General features: G+C 43.4%; 2 protein-coding genes across 20 annotated transcripts in view; one reads left to right on the top strand and one right to left on the bottom strand.

Annotated features, from left to right (window-relative positions):
- FIP1L1 (factor interacting with PAPOLA and CPSF1) overlaps positions 1 to 2,557 on the top strand; it is a 37,184-nt gene extending 34,627 nt beyond the window's left edge. For all 5 annotated transcript variants that reach the window (XM_048943207.1, XM_048943204.1, XM_048943205.1 and 2 more), the window contains 2 exons: positions 1,347 to 1,484; positions 2,195 to 2,557. In XM_048943207.1, the coding sequence (XP_048799164.1) occupies positions 1,347 to 1,484; positions 2,195 to 2,342 (286 nt within the window). In that variant the 3' untranslated portion in view covers positions 2,343 to 2,557. The remainder of the gene's footprint in view (positions 1 to 1,346; positions 1,485 to 2,194) is intronic.
- An 84-nt stretch (positions 2,558 to 2,641) lies between these two features.
- The window catches only part of LNX1 (ligand of numb-protein X 1), a 104,680-nt gene continuing 90,418 nt past the window's right edge, over positions 2,642 to 16,903 (bottom strand). For all 15 annotated transcript variants that reach the window (XM_048943198.1, XM_048943187.1, XM_048943200.1 and 12 more), the window contains 4 exons: positions 12,353 to 12,530; positions 10,849 to 11,047; positions 4,729 to 4,887; positions 2,642 to 4,110 (listed from right to left, as the gene is read on the bottom strand). In XM_048943198.1, coding sequence (XP_048799155.1) covers positions 3,975 to 4,110; positions 4,729 to 4,887; positions 10,849 to 11,047; positions 12,353 to 12,530 — 672 coding nt within the window. In that variant the 3' untranslated portion in view covers positions 2,642 to 3,974. The remainder of the gene's footprint in view (positions 4,111 to 4,728; positions 4,888 to 10,848; positions 11,048 to 12,352; positions 12,531 to 16,903) is intronic.

Below are 16,903 nucleotides of genomic sequence, written 5' to 3'. Positions count from 1 at the left end.
CAGTGGTTTTTTGGACTGATTTGTTCTGCAGAGTATGGTTTTGATTCTGTTCTGTTAATTTGCAACGATTAGTTGCTTCTGAAACATACAGATCTCTGTCTGATTGGTACCTTACCTGTCTCATGGCTAATTTAAAGAAAAGAACCTATATTTCTGAGGTTATTGGAGCCAATAATCCAACAAAGCAGAGCATGTTTGGCCGGAACCAGCTTTAAAGGAAAGAACTTGGTGTCCAGGTGGATTGAGCAGGACTGAACAGTCAGTGTGATAAAGGTCAAAATGCAGTGAGCTGAATTCCTTAGTGAGATCTTAAAGAAATGATATTGACACCTGGGTCACTCACAGAAGTAGTAATTGGACAGTGCCAAGAGTGGAGCAGCTGTGTGACTGTGCAGGTGACAAGCAGTGCCATAGACTGCCCAGAGTCTGCAGAGTCTCCTCTTGGAGGACGTGGGCATCTGCCTGCTCCAGATGTCTCTGCTTGAGCAGGGGTGGGCCCAGAGGGACCCAGAGGTCCCTGTCCACCTCAGCCATCCTGTGATCTGCCACAGCAGAGCTGCTCACTCTGATGTAGTGAGTGCATCATGTTAATGTAGTCATTTATCAGTGCAGCTGTATTACTTAGTTGTCATAACTTTGAGCTGTAGTTTTCTTAATTTCAGTGTATGAATTTGTAATGTTTCTTAGAATAACAGGAGTTTCTGAGTTCTGTTTGATGCTTCCCTACGCTACCCTAAATTGCTGATTTTTAATTTTTTTTTTATTTGCTTCGTGATACAATTGTATAAAATTTCATTGAAAGCTGTTGCTTCAGGCATCCGCCCCTTCTCTGAGGTTTTTGTGCATGGCTGTAATGATCACTGATGTAATGTTCTCATTTGGGAAATGGCGTCTAGATCCAAGTTATGGCAGATAAAATTGTTTTGACTTGAATTCTCACTGCTGCAGTGCATGACAAAGCTCTCTTGAGGTGAGCTGTTCTCCTTGCATGATTTGTCTGATCTGCTGCTGTCCAGGCAGCTGGGAAAAGACTTGCTTTTTTATGATAAATGTTAGCAAAGAAACATGAAGGAAAGAATGTAACACTTGGCTTTTGTCAGCTTAATAGTATCAAAATAAGCCTGGTTATGTTGTATCTTCTTGTAGGACTTGGTAAGTCCAGAGTATAAGGCAAAGAGCTTTAATAGCCTTTTAACGTAGGGTGCGGATTTGGTTTTGGTTTAGAAACGCAGAAGCAACATGAAGATTTTTTTGGTCATTTTTCTCAAAAGTGTGTAAAGATTTCTTATGTATGTATATAGATACTGCTTAGTGTTACTGTCCTGAAAAGGTCTTCTTTTCATCAGTGATGAAGAACGATACAGATACAGAGACTATGCAGAAAGAGGCTACGACCGCCATAGGACAAGCAGAGAGAAGGATGACCGACACAGAGAGAGGAGGCACAGAGAGAAAGAAGATACGAGGCACAAATCATCTCGAAGGTTTGATTTTTCTTTTTTTTTTTTTTTTTAAACAGGATAATAAAGACTCAACCAGCTTAAAAAATATTTTTTTAAAAGAACCCCAAACAAACTGGAGTTTTGTGGAAAGACTGTAAGCACTTAGATGTACTACTTGGAACAAGTCTGCTGTATAAAATGTGGACAGCGTTGGTGCAGGGTAACTTCATATTGATGCATGTGGCTGTCTTGGATAGTGAATAGAAATTATAAATTTGTGGAAAAAAAAATCTAAAATGATGGGTGAGAAAGAGGTAGAGTGAAGCTGACATTCATCAGCATTAACACATGAACGTAGTGAAATAACTCTTATTTTCACTCCATAGGAATTATTCATCTTGATCCTTTTTGAATTAGAAATTCAGGCAGAGGGGATGAATGAGAAGTTAAACTTTTAGGGATACTAGTAGGAATGTGACATAACTAGAATTACTACTATTAGAATATGGGCTGCAAATCTAAAACTATTCAAACATTGCAGTAAAAATAAAAAATACAGGGTGTGTAAATGGACACGACACTGCTTGAACACTTCATCTTGATTCTGATATCCAGCTACTATGTGGGACAGAACAGGAGAAGGTGCCAGTTTTCAAGTATGAACGCAAAGGCTGTAGTTTTCAGTACTGTAATGAAGGGGGGCCGAAGTGTCATACAATTGCTGGAGGTGTATTTTCCCTCTTTTTATTTAGTAACAGCAGGCGCCGTCACGACAGTGAAGAAGGGGACAGCCACAGAAGGCACAAACACAAAAAATCCAAACGAAGCAAAGAAGGAAAAGAAGCCAGCAGTGAACCTGCTCCTGAGCAGGAAAACACTGAAGCTGCCCCCGCGGAATAGGCTTGTGTGGTTTTTGCCTATTCACATAAATATTAGTGCCAGAAATAGATTACTATAAATCTTGTTATTTTTCTGGTTATTAAAATAATTTGTTCTTAATCTTGTTCTGTTAGTACAAAATCAAAAGTTACTTGGTTTTTCTTTTTTTTTTTTTTTCTTTTCTGTTGGTTGTTTTGTTTTGTTTTGGGTTTTTTTGGGGGGGTTGTTTTTTGGTTTTTTTTTTTTGGGGGGTTTTTTTTTTTTTTTTTTTTTTTTGGAAAATAAAAGAATAAATTTTTCAGATTAAGATTCCTGGGCTGACTTTCACTTTTAAGAAGCATGGCGAAAACATCTTACAGCTTGAAAATGGTGCTCTTTGAACACGTGTAGGGATTTCAAACTCTTTGTATTTGATCGTCTCCTTTTTTCGTGAGCCGGTGGGAAGGTCATTCTTCTGCTGGCTTTAGAAGCAGTGTGCACTCACTTTATTATACACCAACATCTGGAACAGTGTGAGTTCAGTGTCGCTTTTGGAGGTCACATTTGAAAAGATCATCCTTTACTGCAGGGACAGGAAGAAAATTGCATACTCTTCAAGAGCTTTATACTGAAGCGTAATGAGAACAAGAGGGAAGGGGAAAGGTGCAGACTGTCCTCAGTCTGAGGGAACACTGAGTGAGTGTGGTGATCATACACTTGGTAATTACATCTGGTTTGTGTGGGCGCGTAAAGAAGAATTAAACTGCATAATCATCCCTGCTGCTTTTCAGTGGCTTAAGAGAAAGTTCATTTTAGTCTCCGTGCTCGGGGACAGCTGTGCCTAACGTGATAAAGATGAACAAACACAGCCTCTCCGCATTGCTGGCTTTTAGGAGGAAAAAAAAATAAGAGTTTGAAAAATGAGCATCTTGCAGAGAAAGGCAAAGAACTATTTTAAGAAAAAAATAACAAGTCCATCATCACTTTTTACCTTCTAGCACAGTGACAAGTGAGATTGGTACGGCAGCACAGCAGAAGTTACACTTTGTCATCAGGGTACCGGTTCATTTTCTTTTGGATGCAAATAACATCTGTACAAGTACACAGTTACAGTTATTTTTAATAATTTTAGAAATTCACAGTTTTACAGAATAACAAAGGGTACTTGAAAGTCTTCAAAATATCAGCTTCATGCTGACCCAAAAAGGTACACATAACCAAAGTGCTATTCATGTGTTGGATAAAAATCTTCACCTGATTTTTGCAATTAGAAAAATTGCAAAGATTTTTTCCATAGGTTATTCAGGGATTTCTTTTCCTAAATCAAAATAAAGTGGGTGAGCAGGAGGTGCTGCTCCCTGAATTTCATTATTATTATAATGCATTAAATAGATATATAAAAAAAAGCAAAAAAAAAAAACTTGTGGACATGGGGAAGGAATAACTTAAGTCTGTAGCTTAAATCACTCTAAAGTGATTCTTTGACACGTGCCTTTGCTTTGTCTAAACTTGGCTTTTCTTGACATGCAGGTTGAAATTTCACAAACCATTTCTTTATAAACACATATTTGGCCTCCCAAAAAGCAAAGATGGCTGACAGCTGTAGTGTTTCTTGTTTTTGTTTGCCTTTCTTCTGTGTTAAATTACTTCTTGAGATCTCCATGAAGATTTGTTTTATAAAAAAGTGCCAGGCCAGGAGGCAATCGTGAGAGTAATTTTTCCTTTTAGTTCTTTGAGCATCCTTGCCAAGCAGGCGTGCATCATTCCTGATGTGTTTCTGCCATTGACAGCGAGGAGGATATCTCCACATCTGAAAAAACAAAAGGCAAAATATGAGAACATTAAACAAGGGCACTTCTCCTTGGACAGTGCCAAAGTATGTCCATTCATTGGGTAGGAGAAGTGTCACCGTTATTTTCAGGCTCACCGCTGTTCATGAATAAGGGAACAGAGCAGCACAGAGCAGTGTCCTGTCACTGTCTACCCAAGGAAAAAGTTGATTCCCCTCCTTTTTATAATCACCTTTTAAAGACTACGTAGTATTGTGGTTGGATGGTTTTGTTGTTTGGTTTGGCTTTTATTTGAGCTGGGGGTGTAGAACAGCTCCTCTGCTGGCATTCTTTTTATTGCCCTAGAAATCAAACTGATGCATCTTTTACTTATACTAGAGATTGCTAAGAAAGCCATCCAGAAATACTCTACAATGAAAGTAAGTCTGTTTAAGTTCAGAACACGTGTCCTGTTTTCAGAGCTTAATTCTGTGCTCCACTGAGCTCACTAGAAATTTTTAATTTGTTAATATGAAATATGCTTGTCTTCCTATCTGTCAGGGGATTCCTTTTACTTCCCCGTTCACAGCATTCAAGCAAACCTTGTTTAAAAAATCTGGATGAAAGACAACCTAGTGAGAAGTAGCATTTCCCATTACCTGATTCTTCCATCGTTGTATGCTGGTGTTCCCCCAACAATGGATTTGATAAAGAAAGGTTTGTTTCCACTGTGTTCTTCGTAGCCTCCCACAATGCTGAAGCCGAGGCTCCCGGATGTATTTCTTCGTAATACAATTTCTTTGCAGCTGTACAAATACCTGAAACAAAGCAGTCTGATTGAATGTCTTGCAGCTAACTCTGGATTAATGAGGCATCTGCCTCTTCATATGCTCATACAGTGTTTTGAAGATGTGAAATAACAGCGAAGTTCCCTTGCAGTAAACACTTGCTGTTTCCTTCTTTACTTCAGTGCTGCTTTCCACTACCCGTTATGCTAGAAGTGAAACAACTAGCTCATCTTGAATTTAAAATAATAAATCAGTTGGTTCACATGGTAAGATTTAATGGAAATGTTTTAGTTACGACTGAAAGTGATGAAAACGCTCTCAGACTGGATTTAATATTTGTAAGCTGTAATTCTAGAAACTGTATTTCATTTGCCTCATACAATCCAGTGACTGCTTTTATCTTCTGTGTGATTAATTGTATCAAAAGTAGCCAGGGATTGAGAACTAAACAAAAATCCAAGGCCAATGCATTGTGCCAGAATTACAGCAGTGGCAGAGATCACACAAAGAACTACTCCAGGAAGAAGGAATCCTGAGCTTTTCTTGCCAAGCAACATGGTGAGTTGGAGCACGGAGGATGAGCAGATCCCATTCATTTCAGTCAGTCCACTGGAGTACTGAGTCTGCTGTTGGAAACAGACTGTAACAACTATCAGTATTTTTGCTAAGTGAGCTGCAGCCTGCCTCTAGTCCAACTCCCCTGCAATGAACAGGGACATCACAGCTAGTTCAGGTTGCCCAGGGCCTGATCCAGCCTTGAAAAGTCTCCAGGGATGGGGCATCAACCAGGTTATGCTTATTCAATGCTTAGCTGAAACAAAGAATAGGGGGAAGTAAGAGCAGCGTGGGGATTAGACTCTTAAATTTTGCGTATGGCTCACGAGTGCATTACTTAGAATGCCTCTTCATTTTAACCCATTAGAACAAAATAAATTAGTTGCAGAACAACAGAGACTGTCCTTAATTCTTAATCCACTCATCATTACCAGTTTGCCCAGGAATGACTGAAAAGCCTGAAAATCCTTTTGCTATTCCACATCCAAACGGACATGGTGGCCTACAGCAAAAACTGCAACAAGCTCTATTCAGAAACACTTCAGGTTTCTAAGAAACAGCTGACCTTTCTTCCATAGAAGGATTAATAACCTTATCTCAGAGACCACTACGTCTAGTGTTTTTAAATTTTGCCAAATAATGCTTTTGCTGTGTTCACAGCAGGATTTTATAGTAGTAATCAATTAATCCCCCAGGGCCTACAAATATTCACCTGCTGCCAGGATGGTAGGTATATAATGTTTGTGCAGGCATTCACTGGCTGCTAATGTAAGAAACAGGTGACTTCTTTTTTTTTCTTTCCTCAGCAGCCAGGCATTAGTACTTTACCATCTGTGGACTTAAATGTGCAAAATCACTCAGGACCTCTGTGTTTGATGGTACTTATCAAGGTCATGACCAAGCAGTGCCAGGGCCCAGCTGGTAGTGCTATTATGCCGTGTTGGTTTGAGGGACAGGGGCTCTGCTGCCCAGCATGATGGTCTTTACCTAAGGAAACTGGAAGGTTAAATCTGTATGCTACAGAAAAACTGTCAAGCAGGTGAAGACATGAGGAGAGGACACAGTGAAGACATGCACTGTGTACAACATTCTGTAAAAACAACAGCTACACAGTTTCCATCAGTCTGGAAGGCACAAACACGTGCTATAAAGAACTATGCTAGATGTAAGTGAAATGAAGGATGCTTGCCAGCATTAGCATGTGCTGTACCTAATTACCAAGCCAAAAGGTATTTTTCTTTAATGCAGTGGCTGAGTTTCAGTCGCCCATTGCCCTTGCACAATACCTTGAATCAGAATAAACCAATGTTCTGATGTTACAGAGCACCAAACTTTCATTTCCTTTAGGAAGAACGAGATACATCTTGCTCCAGTATTTTTTGAATTAATTTCAGTGCAACAGTTTCTGATCATCTGGTGATGTTCCTACTATGCAGATTTGCAGGGACTTGCTGAAACCAGAGCAGAAAATCACTCCTACTTACCTGAAGTCAGTCCTGAAACCACCTGTCGTCAGCATGGCTGTTTTGTTCTGGAGATGGACCCCTATGTCCTGCCCCAAGGTCCCATTCCACCTATTGCCCCTTCAAAATGGAGTTTCACCTATAGGCTACAGGGCACAAACACGGCAGCGTGCCACTCATAAGCCATTCATCAATGCTGCTGGGGACATGAAAGTGATGCCAGGAGCCCAGCACATGGGATGCCAAGCTACATGCCAGGCTGTTCCTTCAGTGTACTGAGCAAAGAGCAGCCTGAAGGGAGGTATTTCATTTGGCTCTTTCCAGCTGCATAGTAATCAAGGCAAGCAAGAAGTGCCGCAGAGAGAAAATGAGAAAGTATTTACGTCAGCTGAAGATGCTTAGTGTGCCTGAGTAGATTAGTTTTCTGTGGTGGTGACCCCCAACCCAACTGATCTGACCCAGTTAAGCTACCATAACCCACTAAACTGCAAGTAGTCCAAAGTGAACTACCCTCTGTCTGGGAGTAAAGCTGTTTGCAGTTTTTTTGCTGCTATCTGTAAGCATGCCAGTGGTCAAAAAGCTGAGGACAAGGAATAATTTACGTGTGAGCTGCCTCAGATTTGAGCCTTGAGGATAAGCAGCCTAGACACAGACCTATCATAAGAAATGTCACATCCAAGCATCAGTTACTGCTGCACAAGGAGTTTAAAATGGCCTGTTTTCTACAGCAATGTACAGTTTCCTCCTGTTACAAAGCGTAGGCAGCCCCATGATCTGGGAGTCAAAGCCAACCTGGCAGCAGAAGAACAGCAGCAATAAGGTTGGAAAAACAGGTCACTTCCTCCTGCCTGCAACAGGGGAGCATCTGGCACCTGAGTGGAGCGAAGTTTGAGAATTGCACCCGTCGGAGCCTGGAGGGAGTTAATTTGGAAGAACTTCCCTCCCAGCTCCATGTTTTAGGCGCAGTACTACCCCTGGTTTGCAGAATGACTTTGGCCAACTCCTGTCTTTCTCGTCTCACTTTGCAGATGAACAAAAGCACTCGTGTGAAGTACTAACGCTTGTAAATGTTATGACAGGATGATCTATAAAGTATTTTTAAGTGCTAGCTGGGGAAGGAAACGTAAGGAGAGAAAAGAAAGGAGAGCAGGAACACAAGCTGGAGCGGGAGAAATGTCACAGGGCCGGGGAAATGCTTTTCACCAGCTGCTGCACATTATTTACTCTGTGCATTCTTAACAACATTTCCCTCCAACAATAAACGTGACCTGTCTTACTCAACAACAAAAAATTAAATTAGCTATCCTGAAATAAGTCTCCAGGCTAGAGTGCTTACGTTTCTGCATCACTGTTTCCTACAGCCCGCAGCCCCTGCGCCCATGCAGTCCAAGTTTTGACAGATGTCAGATTCACATGTGTGTCTATTTTATAACCACCCTGTGCTGGACCGTGCTACAGAAAGAACAGAGAAGTTGTTTACGTACTACCAAATCACAGAGAAAAGCTATTGAGGCCAATATTAAGACTGCCAAAATTCAAGTGAGTTCCGCAAACATTGAATTGTGCAGGACAGCTTTTCTAAGGCTGTGAGCTTCAGTGAGGACAGATAACCTGTCTGTCTGATTCTGCTGCTACTGACTGGATCCAGAAGTTTTTCTCACATAGGTATGTACTGTCCATCTTCCCGAGTACCTCACGTGATCTCATACAGTGATGATTTTGACATTGCTACCTTACCACCAGCTGTTTCAGTTGTACTTAGATGCAGGCACTTTGGAGCAGTCTCTCTGGTAAATGGTATGGTTTTACTTCATGCTCCTTGCTCCTTGATTGCACACCAGGCACCTTTACTCAGACAGGCCTGTTTGAAGTGTGTATGAATGGAGAATCATTTTCTGTACCAGCTTGGAAATCCATGGGACTTATGGAAATACCTCAAAATCAGTTGGGCTGTGATCCTTGCCGAAAGCACACTGAAGGGCAGATAGGGAAAGGCTGAATGCTCAGATTGGAGGAAAACGAGCTCATATGATACTTTCATATGAGCATGCACTGTGGGGGGGAAAGTGAAAACTCCAACTGTACGTAATGAACAAATCCAGATCTGATCCTCACGTGCACCAACCATCTCCTGCTGAGGATGAAGTACACCTTTGTTACCATCACTCCTGCCCAACTCTGGCCCCTATCTCAGCCTGGTGGTGGGACCGGCATGCTGGACCAGCATACTAATGCCCTGCCCCGGGTTGGCAAAGAAAGGCCACAGTGTGCTTGCCATTGCAGCTGGGCTGAAAGCACAATGAGCTTCCTGTTTGCAAGCTTGCTGACACTGGGGCGGATTCCTTCAGACTAGACGGGTGGTAATGGCTTCACACATGCAGCCTTTGGAAGGGGGGATAGAGGGACCTCAGATACTGCTTTTAAATGAAGAAAAAGATACCTCCCTTTTCCTCACACACTTCAAAGCACTACTGATGGATGGGAATACCAGGTGCGAGTCTGCAGCACTGTGGAGCTCTGTCCTTCACCTCAGTCACCTCAATGAGGACGTGGGAACTTCGGGCAGCTGTGGGTAGGAGATGAAAAGCAGGCAGTTCAGGCTGTCTATGCAACAGAGCAAAGGTGCACTGACACCAGAAGCAGCAGGGTGCATCGCTTGTGCCCATTTAGCTATAGACTTGGAGGCAGGACTCAGCATCACAAAGCCTGCTCTGCTTGCCTCCTTCTCTACAGGGAACATTACTCATGCTCCAGTGCTGCATGTTATCACCTGTAAAAATGCAGTGGTCACACTCAGGAACGCAGAGGAAGCAAGCAGGAGAGATAACCTCACTATTTCTGCCTGCCTGCAGAACGACTGGGAGAGAGGAGTTCACCATTCCTGGGGGAGCCAGTGATAGGCTATTGGTTTTCTGCTTTTCCTTGTTACTGCTTTTCCTTCACAGTAATAAGAGTTCAGTCCACTCCACTGCAGGAGGAACCTCTCCTCCATTGGTGACAGGCATACAACCAGCCTGCTCTAGACGAAGGTATTAGCTTTAGATGGGCTCACAGAGCACATCCATGCAAGGCACCACTTGGCCATCAAAGCAGAGCTTGCTGCAAGGTGAAGGAACTCAACATTGCTCAAGGCAAGAGGAGGAAGAGCATCGAATCTCTGTGCAAGTGGGAAGGTGAGGTCATGTCCTGAATTTGAGCAAGGCCCAGCTGTGCTGCAGACTCTTTCTTCTCACAAGAGAAAGAGGTTTTCTGAACCTCCACTGGCTTCAGGAATACGGGTGGAAATAGCTAGTAGTCTGAAATCTTCATTCTTTGAGGCTGGGGAAGGAGGGTTTTGCATCCGTAGACTCGCAGCACGTCCTCAGTTTGTACTTCACAAAATGTCTCTGAAGCTGCAGGTATACACTGTGTGCACCAACTGGGAGAGAACTTCACGGCATGCGACGTGGCTTTCATTATCCTTTCTGAAAGGACAACACAGCTGCTTCCTGCGTGTGACAAATGTGCTTCTTCCAGTCGGGGGTGGGGTGAAGAGAGGTGATTTGGAGATGCTGGCCAACTGTATGCACTGTGCAACATCTGGGCAAAGCCAAACAATCCAGCTGCCTTTGGCAAGGGAGAATGAAGGCTGTGCAGCTTGGGAGCAGCAGGAGGGGCAGCTCTGCCTTCTGCAGGGTGGTCGAGCCAAGGCCTCCATACAAGTTCTTCCTCTCACTCCCTAAGTGCCAGATACGTTTTCAGGACTGGAACAACTCAGGATACTTCCCTCCCTTGCGAGGGGATCTGCGTGTCTAATTTTCCATGTACACATACCCACTTACAAAGGGGAGGTATTTAGAGGAAAGTCTGTGACGGAGCCTGGATTTAATTAACATGTCAGGGCAATGAATCAAGCCAAAAAAGAGAACTGCCAGAGAACACAAATCTTTCCTCCCACTCCCCTTCAGCGAGAGGCGGCCGCAGCCGGACTCACCGGGGCAGCCCCAGCCACGTCACCCAGGACGGCGACCACTCGCTGTGCTCGGCAGCCTCGCTGCGCTCCTGGCCATCACATGTCCTCATCTCCAGGGCCTTGAGCACCACTGAAGAGCTGGTGTTTTTCAGCAGGGCCACAGCCTCGTTCCGGCTGACCCCTGTCAGGTCGATCCCGTTCACGTTCAAGAGGATGTCACCTGTGATAAAAAGAGATGGTTGAAAAGACCCTGCTGGTGTTGCTTAGATGCGTCCCCATTGATAACAAGCAAAATCCAGATCTAAGAGCTTGCTGTCCAATGAAGCTGTTGATGGCACCACCTGACCTACATCCCATAAGCGCTGTGGTTGTCCTTGCAGAGGAACACCCCTCTTCAAATCTGGGGTGCTCTCACAGCACCCATCTGCATCCCCCGTGCTGGCAGTCCCAGCACTGCTGAGTGAACCTCTCCTGTGGTCTGCCCCGGGAGGCAAGCAAAACTCTTAAGGCTGCTCAAAACCTTGGAAGCCTATGGTACTGTTGTAACATCATGTATTCATTTGTTTTCAATTTTATCAAATTAACCAGGCTGAATTTTCCATGCTGAGTTGTCTGCCTCACAATGAATCTATTTTTTTAAATATTTTTTTTATTTTTTGGAAAATGCATCCCACTGAGAGGCAGTTATTTCCCAGCAGGAGAAGAGGGGAAAACCTGCCTGTTTGCTCCTGTTGTGTTGTCACACGCATGAGGAGAAGCTACAGTTCTTGCAAAATGAGATCCCTACATAGGCTGGGGTAGGCTGCAGGGCTCAAAAAGACCAATTCTCTCCTTGTTCTGACTGTCCTGGTGCTGTGAGGAGCAGAGTAATTCCTTCTGTGCAGTAAGAAATTCCCTGCAGCTTCGGGACAGTGTAACCAGGTGAAGCTGAGAAGACATAGCACCCCCAGAACAGTGGCATCCGTCACCATTCCTTTGCCCTCTATCAGTTCCTGCAAAAAAAGACTGAAAAAATATACCTCAACTTGCTCCGGATGGCTTGTGCTCATGGAGGGCGAGAATCCATGAATGCCTCTGATTGCATCAAAAGCCAAATGGAGGTACAAAGCCAAAGTTTTTAGGCAAGATGTTGAGCCACAAGACATTAGCATTACTTCATATATGATGGGAATTCTGCTCAGCTATCTCTCTTAGAGCTCATAAATTATATGACAACCAAGCTCAGAAATGTACATAAAAAAACACAGAACAATCACAAATGTTGCATAATGAAGATTTCAGCAGTTAGGAGATAGTGGTGCAGGCTTTTCCTACCACAATACGCCTACATTTCCCTTCTCAGAGGTGGTTGTTGCTGTGAATTATTACTTTTTTGGGGGCTGACTTGAGACCCTCTGGTCTGCCGCCTCCCAACAGAAGCCTCTGGGAAGCTGAAAGTGTCAGGGCATGATGGTTCTGCACTATCCCTGCTTTTTGAAGGAACCCTTTGAATTAAAGCAGGCTGCCAAGATCCCCATCTTTTTACCTGTTTTTATCCTGCTGTCTCTGCTGATAACTCCTCCTGGTTCAACGCTTATCACATAGATAGGCAAATCCCATTCTCGGTTTGTTGCTCCGCCTGCCACAGTCATTCCCAGTGATTCTGTGTGATCTTTCCTGACAGCCACCACCTTCTCATGACAGGTGACAGTGTGAAGAGTGCTCTGTGATGGCAAAAACAGCAACAACAAACACGGTGGGCAAGGAGACCCCCTGACAGCTTAATCAATTTCTACTGAAGCAAGTATTCACCAGGAAATATTTAAGGAATACCAAAGTACTTGACAGCTGCCTGCCACTCCTGGGCTTAGGTTCTGCAGAGCCAGAGGTACAGCCAAAATAACCCACACCTTAAAGTCAGACAGCCCCCACCGAACTCGAAAGTGTCTTAGCCATGAAACTCTGAGGAGTAGATCTTTGAAATATAAATATGAAGAACAATTAAAAAGAAGAAAGAAAAGTTGTTGATGCTAAGACCAGCTAGGACCACCACTATTCCTCGCTTCTGTAATTATCAGGCTATGAAGAACCATACTCCTCTTGCAGAAGCCCTCTTGGAGCTAGAATAGCTGCTAAATGTATTTCACATGCAACCCCTGCCCCCTTCTCATTCACAAGCATGACCTCACACTCATGAGATGCAAAAATAATCTATAAATCTCATTTAAAGCCACATTAATCTCCTCCAATCAATTTCAGATCCCACAACGACATCCCACCTCGATTCCTGTGCCAGCAGAGCAGAAAGAGGAGCAGGCGGGCCTGTGCTGCTGCCACCACCAAGGTGGAGGAAGGGAAAGAGCAGCAACAGAGTTACATGGGAATAGGGAGGAAAAAGGAACAGCCTGGGTGAGAATTCTGTGGTGCAGGGACAGCGATGTGGAGTGCTTGCTTATACATAGTGCTGGAATGGCTTCATCTTTGGGGAAGCCGCAGACCCTTGGGAACAAAAAGGCAAAGAAATTGGTGAAAAAGATCTCTTCATCACTGCAAGTAACAGCAAGCTGAGGCAGCTGTTTGGACACACCAACCTCTGTGTGCAGCACATGGGCACTGTGTCAGAGTCATTGGGTCTACAGCTTCCAACTGAACCTAAACATTTCTGAGGCTTTATGACATTCTTCTTTATAGAACATGGATGTACCAATACAGCACATTTCAATCATTCCAAAGACCACATTTGTCTTCAAGGTATAAATGTTTTAAACACAGTAGAGTTCTGTGTCTGTGCAAACTAAACTTAACATTTCATCCAAGTTTGCACAAAAAAAAATGTTGCCCTTTCTCCCCCTTGAAAGGGAATGGCTTTTTGTCAGGAAATAGTCACTTCCTGAAGTGAATGGTGGAAGGGCACTACTAATTTTCACAACAACACAGTTCGTAGTTCTGTAACAAAATATGCAATTTTGATTTAGGTTGAACCCGAGCAATCCTGTTTCTTGTGCCATGTCCATCATGTCCCAGGCACCACAAATGCTGGCTGATAAGCCAGACAGGGCTCTAGTTTTGAGGAATCAGTGCTTTCTGAACAGTGCTGGCAAACAAATTGTCCTGTTACATTTCAGCAAAGAATCATAAAAGCAGTGGTAGTTGTATACTCAAACACGTAGGATCAGTTTTCCTTTGAAGCTGCTCTCTCCACGTCCTTTTACATGGCTTCAGATAGAGAGGAATTAGGGTGGTTCAGTTGAGACAAAGCTAGTGATGAAAGTGAAGCAAAGCCTTTTTTAGTAAACACACGTAGAGCTTTCCTGGAAGGACCACTGATAATGAATAAACCAGTTGAAAGGCAGTGTTTATCAGTGACTGCATTTCGATGCATTCTCTTCCAAACAATTGTCCTCCTCTGTCATTTTGAAGCGACCTCAGAGGTCAGAAGAAAAATATAACAGTTCATTTTCTCCTTTTTAAAAAATATCAGGGGGTATGTTTACTGTAAAATAAATATTTACAGCAGATTATCACAACATCAAAGCCATGATGCATGTCTTGAAGGCAAAGTACATAGCTGTTTCTGGAAGATGCATTTCACCTGAAGGCTAACCTGCTTGTAAGTCCACAGAATGTCTCCTGTTTAAGCAATGGGACAACTTAAGTATTACTGGGCATTTAGTGAGAGTGGAGCAAGAGATCTGTTTCAATTAAAAATAAGTGTTATTTAATTAATGGCAAAGTTCCCACTGACTTCAAAGAAATTAAATCTGGCCTATTTCTTCATTCCAGCCCTAGTCAGCAGCCTCTGCTGCACAAGAGAGTGATCCTGACATCTCTTTTCTGAATCCAGGCAGAAGCCACATCCCCCCACCCTGCAGACCAGAATATGGTTTACAAGGCCCCAAGTCTCCCAGCACACCACACACAGCCCATCACTGCCACTGCAAAAGGAGGTGGCATTACATGCCCAATTACCATCCGTACCAGCCTGAAAGAGCTGCCTTCTCACACTTTCCGGACAGATGCAAGTTGATGGGGGGGCAACAGCTTGGCCCAAAGTAATTTCTCAGCTCCTGTATGAACAAGGTGGCTGCTGGAAGCTGGAGTTCACTCTTGGCACCAAATGCAAGGCTTGCAAGACTTGTAGCCCATACTTATGTACATGAGAGCTGCTTCCCTCAAAGAGAGTGTTCCTGACATGCTAACACCACCCACTAAGGTGAGGCCAGGGAAAAAAATAAACACCTAAAATCCATAAAAATTCAGGTCAGTTAGCAATAATTCTATCCATCACATGTAATAAAGCAATGCCACCAATGGCAGCAGGTAGCAGATCCACCAAACCACACACACATAGCAAACTCCCTTGGTAGTAAACTGCAGACAATATGCATTGCGCTGCCTTGTGTGTGAGAAGGAGCACATGCTGCACTTGGACACTGTGCAGACCCTAGGCCTGCAAGCATTATGCCTGCACTAATGTCTGTTTTTAAAAAAAAATAACATTTTAAGCCTGCCAAAGCTTAGAGTTTAAAGAACTTGAATTGCAAATGATGCTCAGTTGAACCTTCAGCAAAAAAGCAGGAGAAATTCAAACTGACATGCTTGTACTCTATAAAAGGGCAAATAACACTCCAGTAGTGATTGTATAATCCCAAAAGCCCTCAGTGTCTGAAGATAATTGCGTCCACTGGCTGTACTGATCTACAGATCTATTGCCAGAGCATCTTCTCTGAGACAGGCTCTCCACTGCCAGCACAGAGACAAAGGGAGGTGGTAGTAGCTCCAAGCTTTGTTTCCTGGCTCTGATCTTACCTGGACAGTGCCCCAGCAGTGGCACTGGGCAGAAGCCCACAGCATCCCACTCACGCTCTAGTGGGGCGCACATCTCTTGAGGCAAACTGGAAATCCCCCCACAAGCCATGGTCTATTCAACAAAAGATGATTTTTTAGCCTTAGAGGGACAGTTGCAAGGTTAACACTGACCTGCTAAGCTTACAGATCCCCCAGATAATGTTGAATTTACCAGACTTGTCCGATACCTCTTGATATAGGAAGAGAAAATGATCTTTGGGACCTGGGGCAGGGATCTGGGGCAGTGTATGAAAAACAAGCAGTGTAGTCCCACATGGTATCAATTAATCAGATCTCCATGGTAGAACTAGCAGGTGCTCCAAGCATCACTAGAAATCATATAGCAGCAACATGATATAATTGCTGTCCTACACATATCTCCCTAAGGAAAGCATTACTTCATTAGTAAGTAATGTTTTGCAGATGCATGATTAACTGGGCACTACTGCTACTGGGCAGTGGCTACCAGGCATTGACTGCTCCATGATTTAACTCCTGCTGATCCTTACCAAGAGCTGGGACTGAGACTTCACAGAAAATGAAACTAACAGTAAAAATACACTGCTATATTTTTTACTCATTAAAAACACTGAATAAATGTAGTGGGTTTTTTTTGTTTTGTTTTGTTTTTGTTTTTGTTTTGTTTGTTTTTTTAAAGGAAGCCTGCAAAGATTGAGTATCATTATGCATCTGTAATGCAGAGCTAGGCTCGTCTCCTGGCTGATAGTTGTGTACCCAATCTGGCATCTGGTTCAGCCAAAAGGTCTCTTAAGGTGCACTTCTGGCCGCCCATCAGGCAGGATGGATTTAAGCAGCCCTGCTGTTTACTTTGCTGACACCCCTCCGGTGCAGGGGGCCAAGGACTAGCTTGTGAGGCTTTGTGTAGGGGTGACACTCAGAGTAATTGACATAAATTAACCAGGAATGTAACTTAAATTTAGTGAAATAAAGAAATTAATTTCTGCAAGGATGTTCTTGCATACAGTAAAACTATGTTCAATCTACTGTAGTTAATACATAGTATTAAACAAAAGCCACTGCCACTCATCAGGAGCACCTCCATACAGCACTTTAATTTGGTCTGAGTGGCATCACTCCTACTTACAATTATGACTTCAGATGGGTCAGAGTCACTTTTCTGAATGCAGGCAAGTCTTTAAAAGACAGAAGAGAGCACCTGAGCCCCTCTGACACAGGCTGCCATTTTCTAGACCAACACCATACTCCTTTGTCCCTGTCCTTCTCAGTC

This window comes from Lagopus muta, chromosome 4 (genome assembly GCF_023343835.1).
Source record: "Lagopus muta isolate bLagMut1 chromosome 4, bLagMut1 primary, whole genome shotgun sequence".
In the NCBI taxonomy this organism is placed as follows: domain Eukaryota; kingdom Metazoa; phylum Chordata; class Aves; order Galliformes; family Phasianidae; genus Lagopus; species Lagopus muta.
This window is presented reverse-complemented; position numbering and strand designations above follow the sequence as displayed.